Source organism: Oncorhynchus gorbuscha, linkage group LG18 (genome assembly GCF_021184085.1).
Source record: "Oncorhynchus gorbuscha isolate QuinsamMale2020 ecotype Even-year linkage group LG18, OgorEven_v1.0, whole genome shotgun sequence".
NCBI classification, from domain to species: Eukaryota; Metazoa; Chordata; class Actinopteri; order Salmoniformes; family Salmonidae; genus Oncorhynchus; species Oncorhynchus gorbuscha.
The window spans coordinates 37,211,248-37,232,021 of record NC_060190.1 but is presented as its reverse complement, the minus strand read 5'-3'; the positions used below and the strand labels follow the sequence as shown (position 1 = coordinate 37,232,021).

The 20,774-nt window shown below is 43.3% G+C and overlaps 2 protein-coding genes across 6 annotated transcripts in view; both read right to left on the bottom strand.

The window, feature by feature from the left end:
• Positions 1-1,672: 1,672 nt before the first annotated feature.
• Positions 1,673-5,684, bottom strand: LOC124003018 (acidic mammalian chitinase-like). The gene is made up of 12 exons (XM_046310943.1): positions 5,627-5,684; positions 4,980-5,046; positions 4,805-4,834; positions 4,337-4,541; positions 4,179-4,235; positions 3,783-3,948; positions 3,446-3,570; positions 3,109-3,232; positions 2,721-2,903; positions 2,463-2,579; positions 2,228-2,354; positions 1,673-2,090 (listed from the first exon to the last, which is right to left on the bottom strand). Exons 2-12 carry the CDS (start codon positions 5,002-5,004, stop codon positions 1,882-1,884), a joined length of 1,368 nt encoding a protein of 455 aa, XP_046166899.1. The 5' UTR covers positions 5,005-5,046; positions 5,627-5,684; the 3' UTR covers positions 1,673-1,881.
• A 3,074-nt stretch (positions 5,685-8,758) lies between these two features.
• LOC124003017 (contactin-2-like) overlaps positions 8,759-20,774 on the bottom strand; it is an 81,944-nt gene continuing 69,928 nt past the window's right edge. For all 5 annotated transcript variants that reach the window (XM_046310939.1, XM_046310940.1, XM_046310938.1 and 2 more), the window contains 14 exons: positions 20,245-20,381; positions 19,971-20,100; positions 19,692-19,842; positions 19,314-19,441; positions 18,946-19,121; positions 16,453-16,573; positions 16,028-16,186; positions 15,699-15,919; positions 15,339-15,573; positions 15,038-15,153; positions 14,173-14,359; positions 13,124-13,236; positions 12,522-12,690; positions 8,759-10,937 (listed from right to left, as the gene is read on the bottom strand). In XM_046310939.1, coding sequence (XP_046166895.1) covers positions 10,828-10,937; positions 12,522-12,690; positions 13,124-13,236; positions 14,173-14,359; positions 15,038-15,153; positions 15,339-15,573; positions 15,699-15,919; positions 16,028-16,186; positions 16,453-16,573; positions 18,946-19,121; positions 19,314-19,441; positions 19,692-19,842; positions 19,971-20,100; positions 20,245-20,381 — 2,153 coding nt within the window. In that variant the 3' untranslated portion in view covers positions 8,759-10,827. The remainder of the gene's footprint in view (positions 10,938-12,521; positions 12,691-13,123; positions 13,237-14,172; positions 14,360-15,037; positions 15,154-15,338; positions 15,574-15,698; positions 15,920-16,027; positions 16,187-16,452; positions 16,574-18,945; positions 19,122-19,313; positions 19,442-19,691; positions 19,843-19,970; positions 20,101-20,244; positions 20,382-20,774) is intronic.

The following is a 20,774-nucleotide window of genomic DNA, read 5'->3' as shown; positions in this document are numbered from 1 at the left end:
ACCCACTCAGGTGACGCACCCCTTCCAGGGACGGCATGAGAGAGCCCCAGTAAGCCAGTGACTCAGCTCCTGTAACAGGGTTAGAGGCAGAGAATCCCAGTGGAAAGAGGGGAACCGGCCAGGCAGAGACAGCAAGGGCGGTTCGTTGCTCCAGAGCCTTTCCGTTCACCTTCCCACTCCTGGGCCAGACTACACTCAATCATATGACCCACTGAAGAGATGAGTCTTCAGTAAAGACTTAAAGGTTGAGACCGAGCTTGCGTCTCTGACATGCGTAGGCAGACCGTTCCATAAAATATTTGAGCTTATATACAGTACCAGTCATAGTTTGGACACACCTACTTATTCAAGGGTTTTTCTTAATTTGTACTATTTTCTACATTGTAGAATAATAGTGAAGACATCAAACTATGACATAACACATATGGAATCATGTAGTTACCAAAACAATTGTTACAAATCAAAATATATTTTAGATTTGAGATTCTTCAAAGTAGCCACACTTTGCCTGGAGGTGTGTTGGTTCACTGTCCTGTTGAAAAACAAATGATAGTCCCACTAAGCGCAAACCAGATGGGATGGCGAATCTCTGCAGAATGTTGTGGTAGCCATAATGGTTCAGTGTGCCTTGAGTTAATAATAAATCACAGAAAGTGTCACCAGCAAAGCACCCGCACACCATCATACCTCCTCCTCCATGCTTCACGGTGGGAAATACACATGCAGAGATAATCCGTTAACCTACTCTGTGTTGGAACCAAAAATCTCAAATTTGGACTCATCAGACCAAAGGACAGATTTCCAACGGTCTAATGTCCATTGCTCGTGTTTCTTTGCCCAACTAAGTCTCTTCCCATTGGTGTCCTTTAGTAGTGGTTTCTTTGCAGCAATTCGACCATGAAGGCCTGATTCACACATTCCCTTCTGAATAGTTGATGTAGAGATGTGTCTGTTACGTGAACTCTGTGAAGCATTTATTTGGGCTGCAATTTCTGAGGCTGGTAACTCTAATGAACTTATCCTCTGCAGCCAAGTAACTCTGCGTCTCCCTTTTCTTGTGGCGGTCCTCATGAGAGCCAGTTTCATCATAACACTTCATGGTTTCTGCGACCGCACTTGAATAAACATTAAAAGTTCTTGAAAGTTTCCAGATTGGCTGACCTTCATGTCTTAAAGTAATGATAGACTGTCATTCTCTTTGATTATTTGAGCTGTTCTTGCCATAATATGGACTTGGTCTTTGGCCAAATAGGGCTATCCTCTGTATACCCCCCTACCTTGTCACAACACAACTGATTGGCTCAAATGCATTAAGAAGGAAATATATTCCACAATTTAACTTTTAACAAGGCACACCAGTTAATTGAAATGCATTCCCGGTGACTACCTCATGAAGCTGGTTAAGAGAATGTCAAGAGTATGCAAAGCTGTCATCAATGCAAAAGATGTCTACTTTGAAGAATCTCAAATATATTTTGATTTGTATAACACTTTTTTGGTTGCTACATGATTCGATATGTGTTCTTTTATAGTTTTGATGTCTCCACTATTATTCTACAATGTAGAACATAGTAAAATAAAGAAAAACCCTTGAATAAGTAGGTGTGTCCAAACGTTTGACTGGTACAGTATGAAAAACTGACAAGCAAAATGAAACATTCACAATATTGTATTCAGTCTTAGTATGGTATTATTTTTATTTGAGAAAGACAGTAACCCGACAAATAGAAAATGACAAAATTAAAATTAGTATATTTTGTAACATTTTGCCAGTTGCAGTTCAGGATCAGATCCTAAGATAAGTTATTGCCGTTACAGCTAGTTGTCATTGAAAGTTGTTATAGCATTCTAACTAATTGGTCCTACATAGCTAGCAGTCATTCAGGGCCAGTCACAGCACTTGCAGGAATCAATATAGACGAGGCCAGGCTGGCATCGGTGCAGGTAGGTGTTTCCACGGAAACACTGGAAATAGGTGGTGTTGTCGATGACGTTGACGTACAAGCCATCTGGGCGTCCGGAGCAGAAGCTGAGGATGGGGTCAGGGGTGGTGGTGGGGGCCCGAGTGGTTGTGGGCTTGGGGGCGAAGCCTGGGAGGAAGAAAGGGAAGGAGGGGTGGAGGGAAGAGAGTGGGAGATAAGATTATATAAAAACCTACCTTTAATGTACTTGACTTATGGGTTTATAAAAAAAAACTAGAATTTAACTTCAATGGAACTGAATTTACCCAGAGAGTTCCGGAGGTGATTGACAAGAGGGAAGGAACCATCAGCACAGAAAGCACCAGTGAAGTCATCCATGTCCAGTGTCCACACGGAGGCTCCTCCCAGGTTCTTGTTCCTCAGCCAATGGACCTGATGGAGCAAAAGGGGACAAAGACAGATGTGTAAACATGGACATGAGTATATAGAGAACTTGATTGATTGATGGATCAATTGACTGAGATGTTCCTGGCATTGCACCTTGGCAGCGTAGCTCTCCTTGTTGTCATAGCCCACCCAGGAGCTGCCCTGGACAGCATAGGGGACCTTCTGCTCATCAATCCACCCAACAGTGGCGCTGGAGGTGAAGGCGCAGACCTGGGAGGAGAGAGAAGCATCCTGTTAGCTAATGACAAACAAACACATAAACAAACAAACGGCACAATATAACATAGTGTTTTGAGATCCATGGCCTGTATGCTTTGAGTTTGAGAAAAAGGCCTCATAGATCAAATGTACCTCGTAGTAGGACCAGTATCCTGCTTCGCGGGTGAATGGGCCGGCGTCAGCAGGGCCTTTGGCGGGGGCTCCCAGGCCAGTGTTGGTGGTGGTGAGACGGTAGGTGCGGCCATAGGTGGGGAAGCTCATCAACAGCTTCTCAGCAGGGGCACCGTTGTCCAGCCAGTAGGTGATGGCAGAGTCCTAAATCACATGGACAGGTGGTTAGGACAAGGCAGCGAAGTTGAAAGACATCAACACCAATATTTCCTATATGTAAATAGTTTATTTACAAGTTTCCTTTATATAATCATGGTCAATAACACAATGGTTTACAAGTACTTCCTGGTTTAATACTCAGCATGGAATATAATCAATCCTAATAAAACCAAGTGTGTGTTAGTCTTACGACGTTGAAGTCGTAGTGTGTCACTGAGTCGTGACTGCTGCGGTACAGGGGGCTGTTGTGTCCGGTTGCTTTCTCCCAGTGTCCGTGAAAGTCATAGGTCATCACGTTGATGAAGTCCAGAGAGCTGCAGAGACATAAAGAGACAAGTATATGAGTATAGTGAGTTTGTAAGATTCATGAATTGGATGTATGGTGTTATTCTCTATTATAAGGTTTTCCTTCATTGACTAATTTGTCTTTTTTAGATCAAATGTAATTTCACCCCAACTCTGGTATAAAATCATTTCAAAATGTGTTTGACGAATGTCTCTTTACCCTCAAGTCACATGCTGCCTACCTGGCGATCTGGGCCACCTCGTAGCTGGAGTTGATGGTGGGCCGTAAAGCAGCCACGCTGGCAGACAGCAGCAGCTGGGTTAGCTTGGTGTCTTTGGCATCGTCCATAAAGGCCTTCTGCAGCTCCTGTAAAGCCATACAGAAACATAACGTTCTGACAGAAAGTAATATAAACTATTTGGCCCTTCAGGCCGAGCTAACCCCTTCAGCAGGTGGTAGATCGCTATACAACCATACATAGTCCCAGAAAATGAAAGTAACCCATTGAAAGATATTGGTGCAAATCCTCACTCATGTTATAACTGTCAGTAAAAAAAAAAGGTTCTGTGCAAGCTTACCCTGACGAGCTCGGTGAACCTCTTCCTGTCTCCGTTGGGGCTGCCGTTCTGAGTGGGGTACTCCCAGGCCAGGTTGAGACCATCAAAGTTGTGGGAACGCAGGTAGTTGATGGCTGACTTGATGAAGGCCTGGCGGCTCTCAGGTTTGGACACCATGCCGATGAATCTGGAGGGGGAAGGAGACATAATTTAACCATTATTCTGGTTGTGAGCCTATATGAAAGGACCGAAACCCAACAGACACAGCAGTCCTCCAGATTAGGACAAAAACCGGGAAACACTATGATAATTATAATTTATTTCTCAGGGGCTGGGTGCAAAAAGACAAATCTGCCTTATGTGGAATTGCGCAATATAATATCGTTATCAACCAATAAGAATCATCACTAGACTTACGGGCTGAGTCCATTGACTGTGCCTCCGACAGAAAGCAGAGTCTTCAGCATTGGGTTCCTGCGGATCAGCGAGATAAGATGAGGAGTCAAACCTAGTGTTCATCATGGAGTTATCAACTAAGGCCCAACTCTCACTGAAGTACACCCAGAGTCACTCACACGTTCTTCAGGTTGTTGAGGCTGATGTATAATGTTTCGTCGTTCCACTCGATGGGGGCGACCTGGTTGAAGCTGTTGATGGTGGCCAGGCCGTAGACCACATGGGTGCAGAGGAAGGGGTCGATGTTCTCAGGAGTGAATTTCCCACTGCTGGGGCGGTACTGGGCCCAGTTGGTCATGTGGCAGACCAGTTTGGTGGAGGCGGCTGAAGGTAGAGAAGGAAAACTATTCAGAGACAGAAGTTCACATTGACCTTTTGGGGTACCTTAAAATAGCGGGCTGGACATTGTGTTCGTTGGGATGCTCTCTTTATTATTCCAAATGCTTATGGGGGATCTGTGGTTTTGATGGGATTGCCGCAAGCATCTTGAGTATGAGCCACAGAATAATTTAGAGATAAATGATGTATTCTATGGTCTAAACATTTCAAGTGAGAAATGTAAAAAGGTTGATGAGGAAAATGCTTACCAATCTGCACCATCAGCAGAAGGCCCAGACCTGAGGAGAGATGACAATGTTTTCATACACTGAATGACCCAGGCCCAGAGGATCATATTGAAGAAAAATGATAAGAACATGATGAGGATGATGATAGGGATTATAATGACCGAAGAAGCCTGCAAGCATAGGGAGTCTGTGGTACCTGCAAGCACAGTGAGTCTGGCCATTGTGTTGTGAAATCAAGTCGGTTATCCTTAGAAACAATGTACCTGTATAAATAAATACAAAATATGACATAAATGCATGAATAGACACGCATTTTGTATTTTTTTTACATTTTTTATTTTTACAAATGTAAGTCTGTTGCATGCATCCAGATGTAGGATCTTAAGTTGATCAATCTTTTACTACTGATAATTTTCCTGCACAGCAGGAAATTGAACCTTCTGGTGTATTTCAGGTGTAAAAAAAGCTTCTAAAGTTTGTAATTTCTACCTTGAAATTTCAGAATTATTTGCCGTAGTGAAAAATGTATGTATCCCTACAAAAAATATCCTTTAATTATAATTCACATAATAATTCATATTTCCTGTTGCTGCAGGATTATTTCCCTACTGTAGCAAACTGGCTCAAATGAATATCATACATCTGTACACACACTCATTCACTGTTAGCAAACCTCCTCGATCTATTTACATGCAATTCACAAGTTAATTAATAAACATCACCATGTCATCCGTGATAAGTAAGGTGCAATATAGTAGGGATATTACCTCTGATATCACAAGCAATGTTACATAAATGAATATAAAGTTACATATTAGATACAATACATGAATACCATATTACCTTTCTCCACCAGTGACAGAGGGAGAGTTCCTACAGTAGCTGTGCTGTGTTCTTGCTGATTTATACTTCTCAGTTTCCCTAATAATAATTGGTACCAAAGTGCAAGTGATAAGATTCCTGAGTAATCCGGGAAGTGGGAGATGAACTGATTACCTAATAGATTCAATTACACACACTAGGTAAAATGGCAAGTATTATGACTTACTTGAAAAGGGGATATTCATGCCGCTAGGTCACAACTGACATAATAAAGCAATCTAATATGATCATGCTACATCTGCCATGCAAATTCAACAGTGGTAAGGAAATAAAAAACACAGTGGAACAAGCATGATTTAAATACAATCCCAAGGTGTTTATTGAGTAATATTTACAAGTGCCATACCTCCCCTTCACTCTCCCATTTAATCACATATTTAGAAGGGCCCAATGGTATCAGAACATTTCAACATTTCAGCCCAGCCAGCTGACAGACAAACACATCCTAGCAAACAGGTTGCCCTTAACCACTGATACAGGGACATATTTGTTTTCATCCCTTTATGGTTCAGGTTATGATTCCTAGATCTGTGGTTAAGGGCAAGCTCTACCTCAATAGCCATTGTAGCTTCCACCAGGAAGTGTGATTTGAACCGACTTCTTGAAAATGACACAGAATATTCAGAGAACAGGGGTTTGAAAAGATGTCACCTTAGTATTACAGAGATGCTGTAAGATGATAGTTACTTTTAATGGGTCTTTAGCCGATGGGAACTTTGCATATAAAAAGCGTTGGGTTAACAAAAACATTCACACACACACATACGCAAATGAGCTAGCAAATGAGCTAGCATTACGCAAATAAGCTAGCATTAAGTACATAACCAAAAAGGCAGTGTTTCCAATGTTTCCCATTGGGTTATAAACCAAGCAAGGGCAGAGCACGTGTACTTGTGAGTCTTTCAGGCCTATACCAGTGCTGGGTGAAAAAGGAACAACACTAGCCACCAGAGAGTAAGCAATTTTAGCAGTACAGCACCGCACAGTATCTACAGACCGATGATGAGTGAGATCCAGTGTATATGTATCTCTTTACTACAATAACTCCTATCCTGCTCTTGAGGGAACATAGGCTGCTTTCCCAGTTGGCGGCTCTATCAGTTTATCTTGAACATTATTGAACAGCTAGATGAGATATAGTGTATAGTGATCTCCGAGCTGGGTGATCCAGTGGCTTACAGCATTACCGGCCATCTGTGAGACCCTGCAGTTGCTGCCACATGGAGGAGAATGAGATATCATATCACCAGCAACGTTTGACTACAGTTTGACAGGTAGGTTGAAAGAGAGTCAAGTTGACTCCCTTGTCCTGCAGTTTCGTATAGCCAGCCGGTAGTAACAATCACACCTTCACTGTCTTCAACTACGAAGTGTGAGTTTGAGTTTTTATCCCCAAGGAAGTCATCACTGCAAGACATCTGGATATTTCACGTGTTTTTAAGCTGCCCTCTTTCTTCTAAGGTACATTGAGCCACGTACAAAAACAGTTTATAAAACACAACACTCCCAATCCAATATAAAATTACCCTGAACACCGTCAGGCACAGGGTTAAGTGGCTTCACCCACTAAAATCAAAACAACATCATTGGTCTAAACATAAAAACTGTCCTGTGGGGACTAGTGTGGTGCTGAATATGTCTATGTTTTATAAAAGCAACACTACTGTCACTACTGGGGCACTCTGGGTATACACGTTGACAAAAAATGCTCTCTTCAACCTAAAGGGTTATTCAAATGTCCCCATATGAGAACCCTTTGAAGAACTATTTTTGATTCCTGGGAGAACCCTTTTGGTTCCAGGGTTCTACTTGGAACCCAAAAAGGGTTATCCTACGGGGACATGGGAAGAACCCTTACGGAACCCTTTTTTTCAAAGATTGTACTGGTGTTGCTGCTGTACTAACAGATTGTCATCAACATGTTTCATGTCCAGAGTGTGTTTGTATCTTGCTCATTCTGATGTCGACAATCAATCGATGTCTGTGTAAGAGAGTCAATAACATCATAATAACTTCTATACAACCAAACAACACCAGAAAAACCATCATCCAACCACTTTACTCAACAAACCTTTTTCACCTCTCAGACTTTTACAAATAACAAACCACAGTATGATGTTGGCTTCTCCAGACCGCTTGCAAACCACAAAAAGTATTGTTTGATTCCTAAGCTCCTGAGATGTATCGAAATCATCAGCTAACAATTACAATTTATGAGGGACCCACAAACCCTGAAGTGCCGCAAAACGTCTTGATACCTTGCACTGTTCTACTGCATAGAACAACATGTAGCAGCAGAACTGTGCTGCCACTGGCCAACCTGCCTATGAATGTTTCAGAGCAACCAGAAATGAAAAAATAAATAAATAAATAAAACAAGAGACAAAATACAGTAGTTGCCATTTTGTTTCTTGTTGCCTAAGCTTCATCTAGCGGTAGTTATATTCAGAACAGACACACTGTGTTAAAATGGCTGTTTACCATTGAACTACTTGACTATGCCCAAAATCAATAGTTCAAGGTATTATACAGAACACACATTCCACAGACTTTACAGGTGCAAGGGGGTATCAAATATGGAAAAAGAATATCCACTGTTCAAATGCTGCCATGGTTTTAATATACAGTGGCAATAGGCTTGACAAGGACAGTGGTTGACATGTTAGTATTGTAACTTTGGGAACATTGGGAACATCCAAACAGTGTGTGGGTATTATCCTGGCTTTCCACCCAAATCAATCCCACGTGGGCTTCATGATTAACTAGCAGACGCGGTATGTTCCATAGATGACATATCCTTGCAGTGAACTCTCCTCAGACAGGCAGTGTTTATGGCAGAAGTGTTGCATGATTAACAGTTAATGAACAACATGACATGTCATGTAAGAGGTGAACGATAACACTGTACTTTGTGATCAGTCTCCAGTACCTGCTTTCATCGTTTTATCGCAACTATTGCCATTGCGAAATGCTCATCTTACACTTCAGCATAGATGGGTTTCATAACCAACCCAAAAACACTGAATTGAAATTGTTTTCCATTTGTGTCTGAATCTTCTAAACAATGCAGGCACACAAAAAAAAGTGTAAACACAGAACTGATAAATATCTTTATAAAGTTGAGTTCCCAACATAAACATAAAGGTAAACATTCATTTGGACGAGTGAAGTTATTCATTCAGACGCTGTCACCGCCATAACTACATCACATAAAACAAACAAACCAACACACAGGCAGAAAATCCTAGGACGAGACAAAAAGTTGTGTCATAAGAAAGTAAGCATGCGTCCATTCACAGGGAGTTCAATTTGAAGTAGACTTCCTGAAGAGCCATGAGATGTATGAATGAGGTCACTGTTTAATCCCCCCTTCATCTTATTCAAGAGACAAAGAGTTGGTCAGTGTCTGAGTGCACCAGAGATGTCTACTGTTCTGTATGTACACATTATGTTCTACATACAGAAGATAAGTTGGGTGACATATAGCGCTAAGCGATTAACCAAAATGTTATTTTTGTTTTTTTAATTAACTAACTGACCAATGTCAGTTCAATTATTTGAATTCCATGTATTATATTTTTTTTTACTGTAAGCTCAATGCACTGTTTCTCTACAAAGAAATCAGATCAAGCGCAAACTGTGATGTAGTAGGGAGTAGTAGTTTTCAACAGCCCAATATTCTATATAGTTTACTGCAGAAAATGTGGTAATTAACTATAATGACCATAATCTATTGCGTGCCTACTTTTCCGGTCAAGTTTGTGGAGCAGATACGGAGAGGGAGAGAAGGGAGGGATAGAGAGAGCAGTTGTTTCTTCGCGAGGTATCTCTACCCAACAATACAAGTGTTTGATAGTTGGTATTCAGCAGTCATAAAAGTATGCCTTATTTACTTGGAAGAACTACTAAAATAGTGATTTCGTCAGACAACGTAGGCAGCAGCTCTATAGAGCCAGGTAATATATAGGATGACTCATTGGGGAGCACAGAGATAGTAGGCTGGCTGGCTGCAACTGCATGAGCAGAGATGAGACAATGACTTGGATTTTCTTTTTTTGCCAACATCCGCAAACCGTGTAGTAGGTAGAACTGTGTTAGAGCTGTCATATCCCCAAGCAGCTCCCGGCATTATACCTAAAGTGGACACTACCATCGGCTGCAATGAGTCACAATAAGAGAAATCACATGCAGCCTTGATTACAAATTTGAACACTAGAATGTGAGATGTAATCTACACCTTGATTAGTCTGATGGAAATCCTTATTATTTAAGTTGAATGATTTTCAAATTTCAGTGTAATTATTTCTACATAGCCTACACTTTCTTATTCGGAACTTCTAACGCAAATGGGGCGGGTGTAGCTTCGTGACAGAGCAGCTGCTCACCGATTTGACTGCAGTACAGTTTAACCTCTGACACCTCCAAAACATCCACCTGCATGGGTGTCTGCTATTGCCAGTTACTGCTTGATCTGATTGAATCTAGTCCGAAGTTATCAAATAAAACAAATGTATACATACACAACAGACATATTTTATTAATAAAGTTATGTGAATGGTTAATAAGAGATACGCAGTATTGGGTCGTCACTACCATCATGGGGCTTTAAAAAAAATGTTTCTGTGTTATTACAGCATTCAACCCACATTATGCATAGTGCATTTATTGTAAAAAAAACTACATTGAAACCGAAAACCATTTTTTACATTTTTTAAACTACACGAAACTGAACCGACTTCAGAAAGCACGACTGACATACGCTATCGAGCTTAGGGTTCATAGCAGAGTAGGGGAAGCCAGGAGACATGGCGAGTGTGACGAATTGCCCTGCTGCTGTGAAGGAGGACAAAAGCCTCTCGTATCCCCATAAGGCATGGTTCTAATGACACCAATGTAATTGACAATCAGGTAGTCTGACCCCTCCCTTAAAACCCATAGACACACACACTTAAAAAATGTCCCGGTTTGATGTTCTTATAAAAAGAAGAATAAAATAACAATTTTAATTCCCCCCCATCCCCCTTGCTTCAAAATATTACCCCACACACCCTTGTCCACCTGTTCAAAATACCCTCCCCGCCACAACAAAACAATAGATAGGTGAATCTGAACAATAGGCTTTACACCATGACTATGACACAATGTCCAGGGACTGGCGGAGATCACAGGTCCAGTAAGCCAATAAGAGTGAGGGAGAGTGTGGCGGTGAGAAGGAGGGGAGCATGATTGGACCATGGGGATCTTGCTTGGTTCTGCACCATCATTCCAGTTCCTGTTTGAGAGAAAGAGAGCGACAGAGCGAGAGAGAGAGAGGTGGGGTGGGGGGGAGGGGGTCAGAATTGCAGACATGATCTAGTACAGTATTATCCCAACAGTTGCCTACTTGTCTCCTTGGCTTTTTTGAGGAGTCACAGCTATAGGGTCTCAGAATAGTGAAAGACAGGTCCTAATATGGAGCACAATGAAAATACTAATTGACTCACTTAAACCTGTCTCTCTGACTGGCTAAAACAGCTCTATTGTTTTCTAATTTTAAGCAGTCTTAAAGGTGACACAACATAATTCTCATAGAAATGTGAGTTATAGATCTGTCATTCTCATTGAAAGCAAGTCTAGGAAGCGGTAGATCTGTTTTATGTGCTCTATTTCTAAGCTTCCATTTTTAAGTTTAGTTTTTGCTCTTTTACTTTCAGTTTTGTACACCAGCTTCAAACAGCTGAAAATACAATATTTTTGGTTATAGAAAATATATTTCATAGCGATTTTGATGGAACAATGATTCTCTACACTATACTTGCTTGTTTTGTCACATAAACTGACATTTTTGCAACTAGGAAATGATGGAGCGATTTCTGCATAGGTCAAATTTAAGCAGAATCTAAGTACTAATGTGTGTGTGGTGCCGGCGCACACGTGTGTACAGTACAGATGTAGGATCTTAATTTGATCACTCTTTTGTTGCTGAGATGTTTCCGCACTAACACACGGTTATATTAACAGTATTCTATTTTTCATGTAGCCTCGTTTTGACCAGATAATAGCCTTATCACCGATCAAGCAACATTAAGGACTAAATGTTCAAATCCTGCTACTACAGGATTAGTTTGCTGAGACAAATTACAATCTTTCATCTCTATGTGCATGTCTGCGTGCACTAATACAGAGCCCAGTGAGGTAACCCCCCCATTAATCCTCACTGCCTCTCACTAAACCCCGTCACTCAGTGACAAACCTCAACTTCCATCAGCAGCATATCAACCTCACAGGCAGATGTCGTGTGTGGCCGCCAGATGATACAAAACACTAATTAGTCCCTCTTGGTTCAAATGAGCACTTATGCTCTTGTACCCGTCTGCGTGTGACAGCTAGCTAATCCTGTTAGCCTCAGGCCATGCTAGCTGTTGGCGGTAGACTCGGTGAAGAACAGGAGGAGAGATTTTGGATTATTTCCTCCTGTAGTGAGTTCTAGTCACAGCAGGAGTGGTGTTGCTGCTAGGCAAGTCCCAGGTGGGGATGTAACTTAAACCTGACACAAAACCTTGCCTGGATAAGCTCTGGGGCTATGTGGTGTGTGACTGAAAAACATGTGTTGTGCCGAAGTCTCCCTTCCATCAAACCTCAGTGTCAGTGGCTACGTCCCTATTACAATCTCCTTCCTCCCAAAAGGTGCAATTGTTCACTTCCCTTCACTGATTTGAAAGAAATGACTGGCATATAAATATGGTGGAAATTCCCTTTAAGTATAGCCCATCCGTCCACCAATCCAATGCTTTTAGATTTGTGGGAAGTAGCGAATGAATGTACACTTCAGGAAGAAGGAGATATTATTGAGACATACCCGGTCAGTCTGTCTCACCTGAGTCGCGGGAAACAATGGTCTCGTGTGCAGCTCCGTCTCCTCCCTCCCCCCAGGAGCGTATCTCCAGGACCACATAGCCGTTGTCTTTGGGTAGGGGCAGGGTGACGGACGTCTTCCCCTTGTCCAGAACCTTCAGTGCAGACTGGCCCTCATGCTTATACAACACCTGAAAGAAGAGAGAGGGAGGGAACCGCTTCATTTCAGATTCTGACAAACTGTACAGAGGAAATCAGTTATTTAATGTTTTTCCTTTGCCCCTTTGTTCAATGTTTGTTGAAGTATGTTTGGTTTAATTAAGAATGCTAATGTTTCTATCCCTTTTCTGTTTTTTCTCTCTGCAATAAATGATCGTTAATGTCATCTGTTGATGATATGCCGTATCATGCTCTAAGAGTTTTATTGCTCTGCAAATCGGATTACTTACAGAAGTAGCTCGTTATGATTTATCCAAACAGCGTGAATCATTTTGACCACCTATCTCCTTTCCCTTCACGCATTTGAACATTCTTTAAAAAAATGTTGACCCGTGCATTTGCAATATGCCAAACACATATCCACCTGCGCACACACACCTCTCCTTCAAAACAGACGCCACTCACCTTGTAGCCCAGCACAGCTGATTCGTTGCCGAGGGCCTTGACATGATCCCACCTCACAGTTACCCATGAGCCATCAGTCTTCCAGAACACGTTGCCAGGGGGCCGATTAGGAGCTTTTAACATAAAAGAACAGACAACAACTTACTGGCCGGTCTCTCTCACCTTCTGAAACTTACTTGACCAAGACATGACCAGGAAGTTATTGAGGAATTACACTTAGATACTTAATAACTCGGTAATACAAAGGTCTCGTGCACAAATTATAGATACAGCAACGTTATGATCCAAACTGTAACCGAACTGCAAACTAAAAGGCAGGATATCATACATAATATATTAATATAGCTATGTTTGTGCGTGATGTTGATGTTTGTGTGCTCCGAAAGGGTTCGTCAGCTGTCCCCATAGGAGAACCCTTTTTAGTTCCAGAGAGAAGAGAAGAGAGAGGAGAAGATCCTCTGTATCAGGATCTAAATCCCCTACTAGAATCCCTTTACACACTTAAAAGGAAAAGTCCACCCTCAAACTATCCTTTGGTATTTGTTTCATCAGTCCATTGTTGATATAGTCCCAAAATGTTTTGTATGTCAGCGATCAAGTTTTCAAGAGATACGACAAAACGCATCTGACAGGCTGCATTTCTGCATTTTAAAAGTGACATATCTTGAAAACATGATTGTGGACATGCAAAACATTTTGGGAACTACAGTGTATATCAATGGACTAATACCCAAATATTTTTTGCCTTTCTTGAAGTCCAGTGCATGCTGGTAGTCAGGTGCATGGTGGATATCTCCCCTCCCAAACACACTGTGTGTTTGAACCCTTGGGGTATTCTCAGCCGGTATGGACAATCCATCTTATCCCACATGGGAGAACTCATACTTGCACCGCTGGCCTAACCCGGTTATGTCACATCTGATCCCTCGAAGAGGGTTGGGGCCAGGGGACTGAAACAATATTTGAGTGTGTGTATTTATTATGTCACACATTCAGTACAGTGTGTTGGTGGTGGAAACTCTGTGTGTGTGTGTGTGTATCCTACATACGTGGTCTCCTGGTAGTGACAGTGGATTTGGGTGAGGCTGGTCCTGTGCCAGCGCTGTTGTAGGCCAGCACGGTAACATGGTACCGGGTGCTGGGTCTCAGTCCTGCCACCCGAGCCGTTGTCTCCAACCCGGCTGTACGCACACGGTCTGCAGCTGCCTCCCGCTCATGCTGACGCCAGTACCGGATCTGTAAACACACATTTCAGTGTGCTGATGCCACCAAGAGTACATCTCTGTGTAAAACTGGGGGCATTCCCCAAAAAAGAAACTACCAAATAATTATGACTGTTTTTTTATCACAATATACTGTGAGGTAAATATGAACAGATCACTTGAAGTCCCTAAAATGTAAGCATTTTGTTATCTCTTAAACAGTTTCCTTTTAAATGTGTACAATGAACAATAACCAGATTAATGAGCAAAGTTTCCTCCAGCTGCCCTGTCATAACATTAATGACTCTCACTCTGACTCTCCCATTTTTTCCCCTCAGGGCCATCATGATAACCAGCCAGACCTAATCTGCCTGGCGACGGATCCCAACCAAACACCACATCAAATAAATGAATAAAACCTTTATTAGTCGGGGGATATAAGATATCAAGGCTGAGGAGATGAGGTGAGGTCATAGCATAGCTGTTACCTCAGTTAACTTTCACACCAGTACTGACTGGTTCAGACTGGTTTGAACATGAAGTCTAGATATGGGTCCCAAATTGCATGCTATTCCCTTTATAATGTACAAATTTCGACCAGGGCCCATTGCTTGTCACATTGTTTGGGGTAAATGCACATGTCGGGGTATATCGTATGATATATTTCATGGTATATGTATATGTTCATGTGTATGTTGTGCAGGTCCTTAACCTCGTAACCTCTGAGGATGCCGTTGGCGCTGAGGTGTTGGACCGGGTCCCACGACACCTGCATCTCGAACGCCGTCAGAGCCGTGGCGTTGATCCTCGAGGGCGCCACCGTGGGCTCTGCATGGAGGGGCAGGGGTGAAATTAGGGTTGAGGATTATATCCAACACACACAAGTACGATAAACACAGTGAACAAATGTGGTTGGTAACATTTTGTTTTTTGTGTTTTTGTTCGCCCTCTTGTGGCAATGTAGCATAATGTTCCTCATCCTTCTTGTATAACCCAGATCTGTTCTGACTCACCCTCCTCTGCAGAGTGCACCAGGGCAATCTGGCTGAAGGGACCCTCTCCTTTACGGTTGTAGGCTTTGATCTTCACCTCAAACGGGCAGTAGGGGGACAGGCTCTGGTTGGAGTACACATAGCGAGACGACTCCACGTTGGAGACACGCTCCACCACCCATGTCGGAGTGTTCCGCTTCCGGAATGCCAGGATGTAGCCAAAGCCATCTCCGTTCTGGTACTCTCTGACCATGGGCTGGGATCAGATTCAAACAAAACTTCATGTCAACTTTGACAAAGCTCTCCATCTAACTCTCTCTCTAAAATGCGCACGCACACACAGTCAGGCATGCGTACACATACACAGACAGACACACTTACGGTCCAGGTGATGATGAGTTCGTTGCGGTCTCCTCCTCCTCCACCTAGTCCACTAGGGGCCACTGTGGGAGCTGCTTGCTGGGTGCGTACGGTGTGAGAGGACATGCTAGGCTCTCCACTACCCAGGATGTTACTGGCGATGACCTGGAACTCATAGTCCATCCAGGGCAACAGGCCAACCACACGAGCCGATTCAGCATTGCCTTCAATGTTAGATGGTTCTGTGGGGGGAGAGGAGTATGGGGAGAGGGAGAGGTCAGGGACTGATTGATGGATACAAAAACATACATTCATATGCACGCGTGCACACACAACGGTGTTCCTCTCACCTGTCCTCATCGTCCTCCATCCGGATGACAGTGGGGAGCAACCCATGATGACATACTTCCCGATGGGGCTGTGGTTGTCATAGCCACGACTCCACCGCAGCTCCGCCGACGTCTCAGCAACGTTCTTCACCACTAAACCACCAGGAGGTCCCGGGGGGCCTGAGGAGAGACCGTTGGAGAATGCATGGTCAGGACATTTATCCAAATTCCTTCATTTACATGCAACTACAAATCCTCACCCAGAAAGTAGTGGACGGAGCTCAATGTGGCCTGGGGATGAAGAGGATTACGCAAGTAAGTAATTAAGTAAAAATCCTCATAAAATGTAGAATCGAAATCCTGCAATGCTGTAACACAAACATTTCATGAGGATGACCATCATAGAAAAAGGACAGGTGAGTTGTTGTGATATGATCGGGTCTTACCTCTGACCACCAGTTTAGCGGAGGCTGAGGCGCTGTCCACCACGGTCTGAGCTGTACAGCTGTATGTACCGGCCTGACTCAGCTGACCACTCACTATCAACAGATCCCCTATGGTCTCCTTCTGTTAGAGAGACAGAGAAAGACAGAGAGAGAGACAGACAGAGAGACAGACAGAGAAACAGACAGACAGAAATAAAGACAGCGCAAGTAAGAGAAAGACAGAGAGAGAGAGAGAGAGAGAGAAAGAGACAGACAGACAGACAGACAGACAGACAGACAGACAGACAGACAGACAGACAGACAGACAGACAGACAGACAGACAGACAGACAGACAGACAGACAGACAGACAGACAGACAGACAGACAGACAGACAGACAGATAGTGAGAGAGAGACAGATACAGAGACAGAAAGACAGAGACAGAAAGACAGACAGAAAGACAGAGAAAGAGACAAAGAAAGAAAGACAGAAATAGACAGAAACAGAGAGAGACAGAGAGAGACAGAGAGACAGAGAGCGTAAGTGAGAGAAAGACAAGCACAAACACAAAGCAAAATGCAGTGTTATCTGGCCCTAAAACGACAGTACACTGTGGCTAAATCAAAACCTTAGAAAAACCTTCACAAAGTACAGACTCCGTGAGCACAGAAAAACCCTGTAGAGGAAAGGCTGTGCAACCACTGCACCACAGCAGAACCTGAGACGTAGCTGCATTTCCTGACAAAATGTAAAAAAGATAAAACAATTAGAGTGTCATTTCCCCAAATGTGAAACCCTTATTCAAGGTCTCAAAGACTTCTCTGATGAGAGTCCTGTTGGGGGAGGACGCAGAGAACTGTGGGTTGGCAGCGCACTACATTGCTGCCTGTCATAAGTTAAGGGACAGTGTCTGACAAACCAATCAACCTGCACATGCACTCCACTGTATGCTTATTGTTATTGTTCAATGTAAGGTTATTTTAACACTTGTTTGTTGTTCTTACTGTTCTCATTTTTATTTTATATTGTAAATATCCAAAATAAGCTTTGGCAATATGTACATTGTTATGTCATGCCAATAAAGCACATTGAATTGAAAGACAGAGAGACAGACAGCCCAAGTGAGAGAGAGAGAGAGAGAGAGAGAGAGAGAGAGAGAGAGAGAGAGAGAGAGAGAGAGAGAGAGAGAGAGAGAGAGAGAGAGAGAGAGAGAGAGAGAGAGAGAGAGAGAGAGAGACAGACAGACAGACAGACAGACAGACAGACAGAGACAGACAGACAGACAGACAGACAGACAGACAGACAGACAGACAGACAGACAGACAGACAGACAGACAGACAGACAGACAGACAGACAGACAGACAGACAGACAGACAGACAGACAGAAATAGACAGAGAAAGAAAGACAGACAGAAATAGATAGAGAAAGAAAGACAGAAATAGACAGAGACAGGAAGAGACAGAGAGACAGACAGCGCAAGTGAGAGAAAGACAGACAGAAAGAGACAGATAGAAAGAAAGACAGAGAAAGAGACAGAGAAAGAAAGACAGAGAGAGACAGAGAAAGAAAGACAGAGAGACAGAGACAGAAAGAGAGAGACAGAGAGCGCAAGTGAGAGAAAGAAAGAGAGAGACAGAGACAGAGAGTGCGAAAGAGAGAGTGCGAGAGTGCGAGAGAGAGTGCGAGAGAGAGTGCGAGAGAGAGTGCGAGAGAGAGTGCGAGAGAGAGTGAGACAGAGAGACAGAGAGACAGAGAGACAGAGAGTGCAAGTGAGAGAAAGAAAGAGAGAGAGAGAGAGAGAGAGAGAGAGAGAGAGAGAGAGAGAGAGAGAGAGAGAGAGAGAGAGAGAGAGAGAGAGAGAGAGAGAGAGAAAGAGAAAGAGAGAGAGAGAGAGCTTGTTCAGAATTAGAGACATACTCAGTAATTGGAGACATGGTCTGCCTGATACAGAGAAACAAGCCAGGTATTCATATAATCACAGTTTCACAGCAGTACTGAAGGTAATTTGAATTCAAATGAAATTCAATTATATCCAACACTCTGCTTTGAAAGTCTATCCCATTATAAGACGACTCCAGTGGCAGTGAAATCATAGTGCTGACCGTAATTTGTTTGGGTCAGGATTATAAACTCTAATCCCCAATAAACCAAGGGGCATGGAAAATGGCAATGTCACATCATCAACATAGAAGTGTTTCATCAGCAAGACGTGAACAGTAGGCTGTGCACATTAAATGGATAGTTTCCTTGAAATGAGGCATATATCTGACTAATGTTTTGTAAATACACCCTGATTCATGGGCATTTTCATTAACCCTACTATTCACTCAAAAACTCAGACCAAATGTCTTTTTGATTAAAAAAATAATCTGTTAAGCAATTTGATTCAATTTCAAACGGTTTGATTGAAAATAACCCCAAGTGAACCTGTGGATTTTTTTGTTGTCTTATTCATCATGACGCACACCCATTCCTGCAGTGGTACATTCTACTGTGGCCTGACTAACTCACCCCCTCCACACGGTGGTACGGTCCGGCGGGGTCCTCCAGGTCCAGCAGAGCTCCGTTATGAGCCCAGGTGAAGGTGAGGTCCATGGTGGGATCATGTGACGCGTGACACTGCAGCGTGACATTCTCTTCCTGGTTGATGTCAGCGTTGGAGGGAGCTAGGGTGATCTTAGTGGCATCTGGGGAAGAGAGGGGAAGGAGAAAGCGAAGGAGGAGAGTTGGGGAGGAGTGAAACTGTCTTAAAACAAACACTGGTGTTTCAGTGGGCCAGTGTGTGTGTACACGTGTGTAAGAATGTGCATGCCATGTGTGTGCAAATGTGTGTGTGTTTTTGCGTGTGTATGTATGTGTGCATCCATGCTTTTGTGTACCTCTAACTGACAGGTGTCCAGTGCTGTTGGCCTTGCCCAAGTAGTTCTCAGCAAAGCAGGTGTACTTCCCCTCATCTGCCCTGCTGATGTTGTGGATCCACAGGATCCCATCTGGAGTCACTGTCACCCTGGGAGAAGAAGCAGGAAATGTAATCTTTATTTATCCCAAATATTTCTATGTGTTTGCAGTTTGCACTTGTTGTTTGGTGGGAGTATTGGACAAAATCGAAGCTAAAACATGAGACACTTTTCCTTCAGATCACATTTATCTTTTAATCCCCCCACAGACCTGTTTGAGGCTTTCTGAATCAAGCCTCAATAAGTCTGAATCTAAGGTTAAAGTGAATTTCAGGGTCAGGTGTGTGTTTGTGCATGTACCTGCTGCTGTTGGTGAGGAGCTCAGTGCCACGGCTCCAGAACAGGGTAGGTTTTGGGGCGGCTCGCGGCCGACACTCCAACATCACCTGCCCCCCTCGGGCTGCTGGGACCAACCTCCTCACCGGGTTGGAGCGGAAGTCTGGGGCCTGGACTGGAGACCACAACACAGGGGGGAGGACAGGGAGTTAGAGAGGTTAGAACTCGGGTGTTAAGTTGCATTTCTCTTGGGCTGCAGTGTTTACGGGGTTTGGTTTTAACCCTTGAACCCTGACCTCTCACCTTGCACCCTCAGTTCGGCGTTGGAGTAGATGGTGTCGTGTTTGTTTTCAGCCACACATTGATACATCCCAGAATCCTCCAGTGCCAGGTTGATGACCTTCAGACGACCCCCATTGACCTCCACTCGGTCCTGATGTCAGAGGGATGGATGGAGAGATAGAGGAATGGAGATATAGGTTAATGAATAGGGAGGGGAAAAAACATCACACAAGGGAGGGTAGAGACGAGTGACATGGGCTTGTGTGTCTATGTCTACGTGTGTGTGTGTATATACCTGTGTGCTAAGGGGCTGTCCATTACGTAACCAGCGTATGGAGGGTCTTGGTTTGCCGGCAGCCACACAGGTCCAGTGCAGTTCTGAACTGATCTCCACCTCAGAGTCACTCATCACCTGCAGCCACTCTGGCTGGGCTGAAGGGACCAAACAGATACAGGGACAAGTTCACAGACAAATTCAGGTAAACACGGATGGTTCTGATGGTCATATAATGGTGATATTCAGGGGGAACAGGGTTTCAGACTTGCTGCTGGATACTACACTGAACAAAAATATAAACATGTAAAGTGTTGGTACCGTGTTTCATGAGCTGAAATAAAAGATCCCAGAAATGTTCCATATGCACAAAAGGCTTATTTCTCTCAAATGTTGTGTACAAATTTGTTTACATTCTGTTAGTGAGCATTTCTCCTTAAACGGCATGATAATTACACAGGTGCACCTTGTGCTGGGGACAATAAAAGGACACTCTAAAATGTGCAGTTTTGTCACACAACACAATGCCACAGATGTCTCAAGTTTTGAGG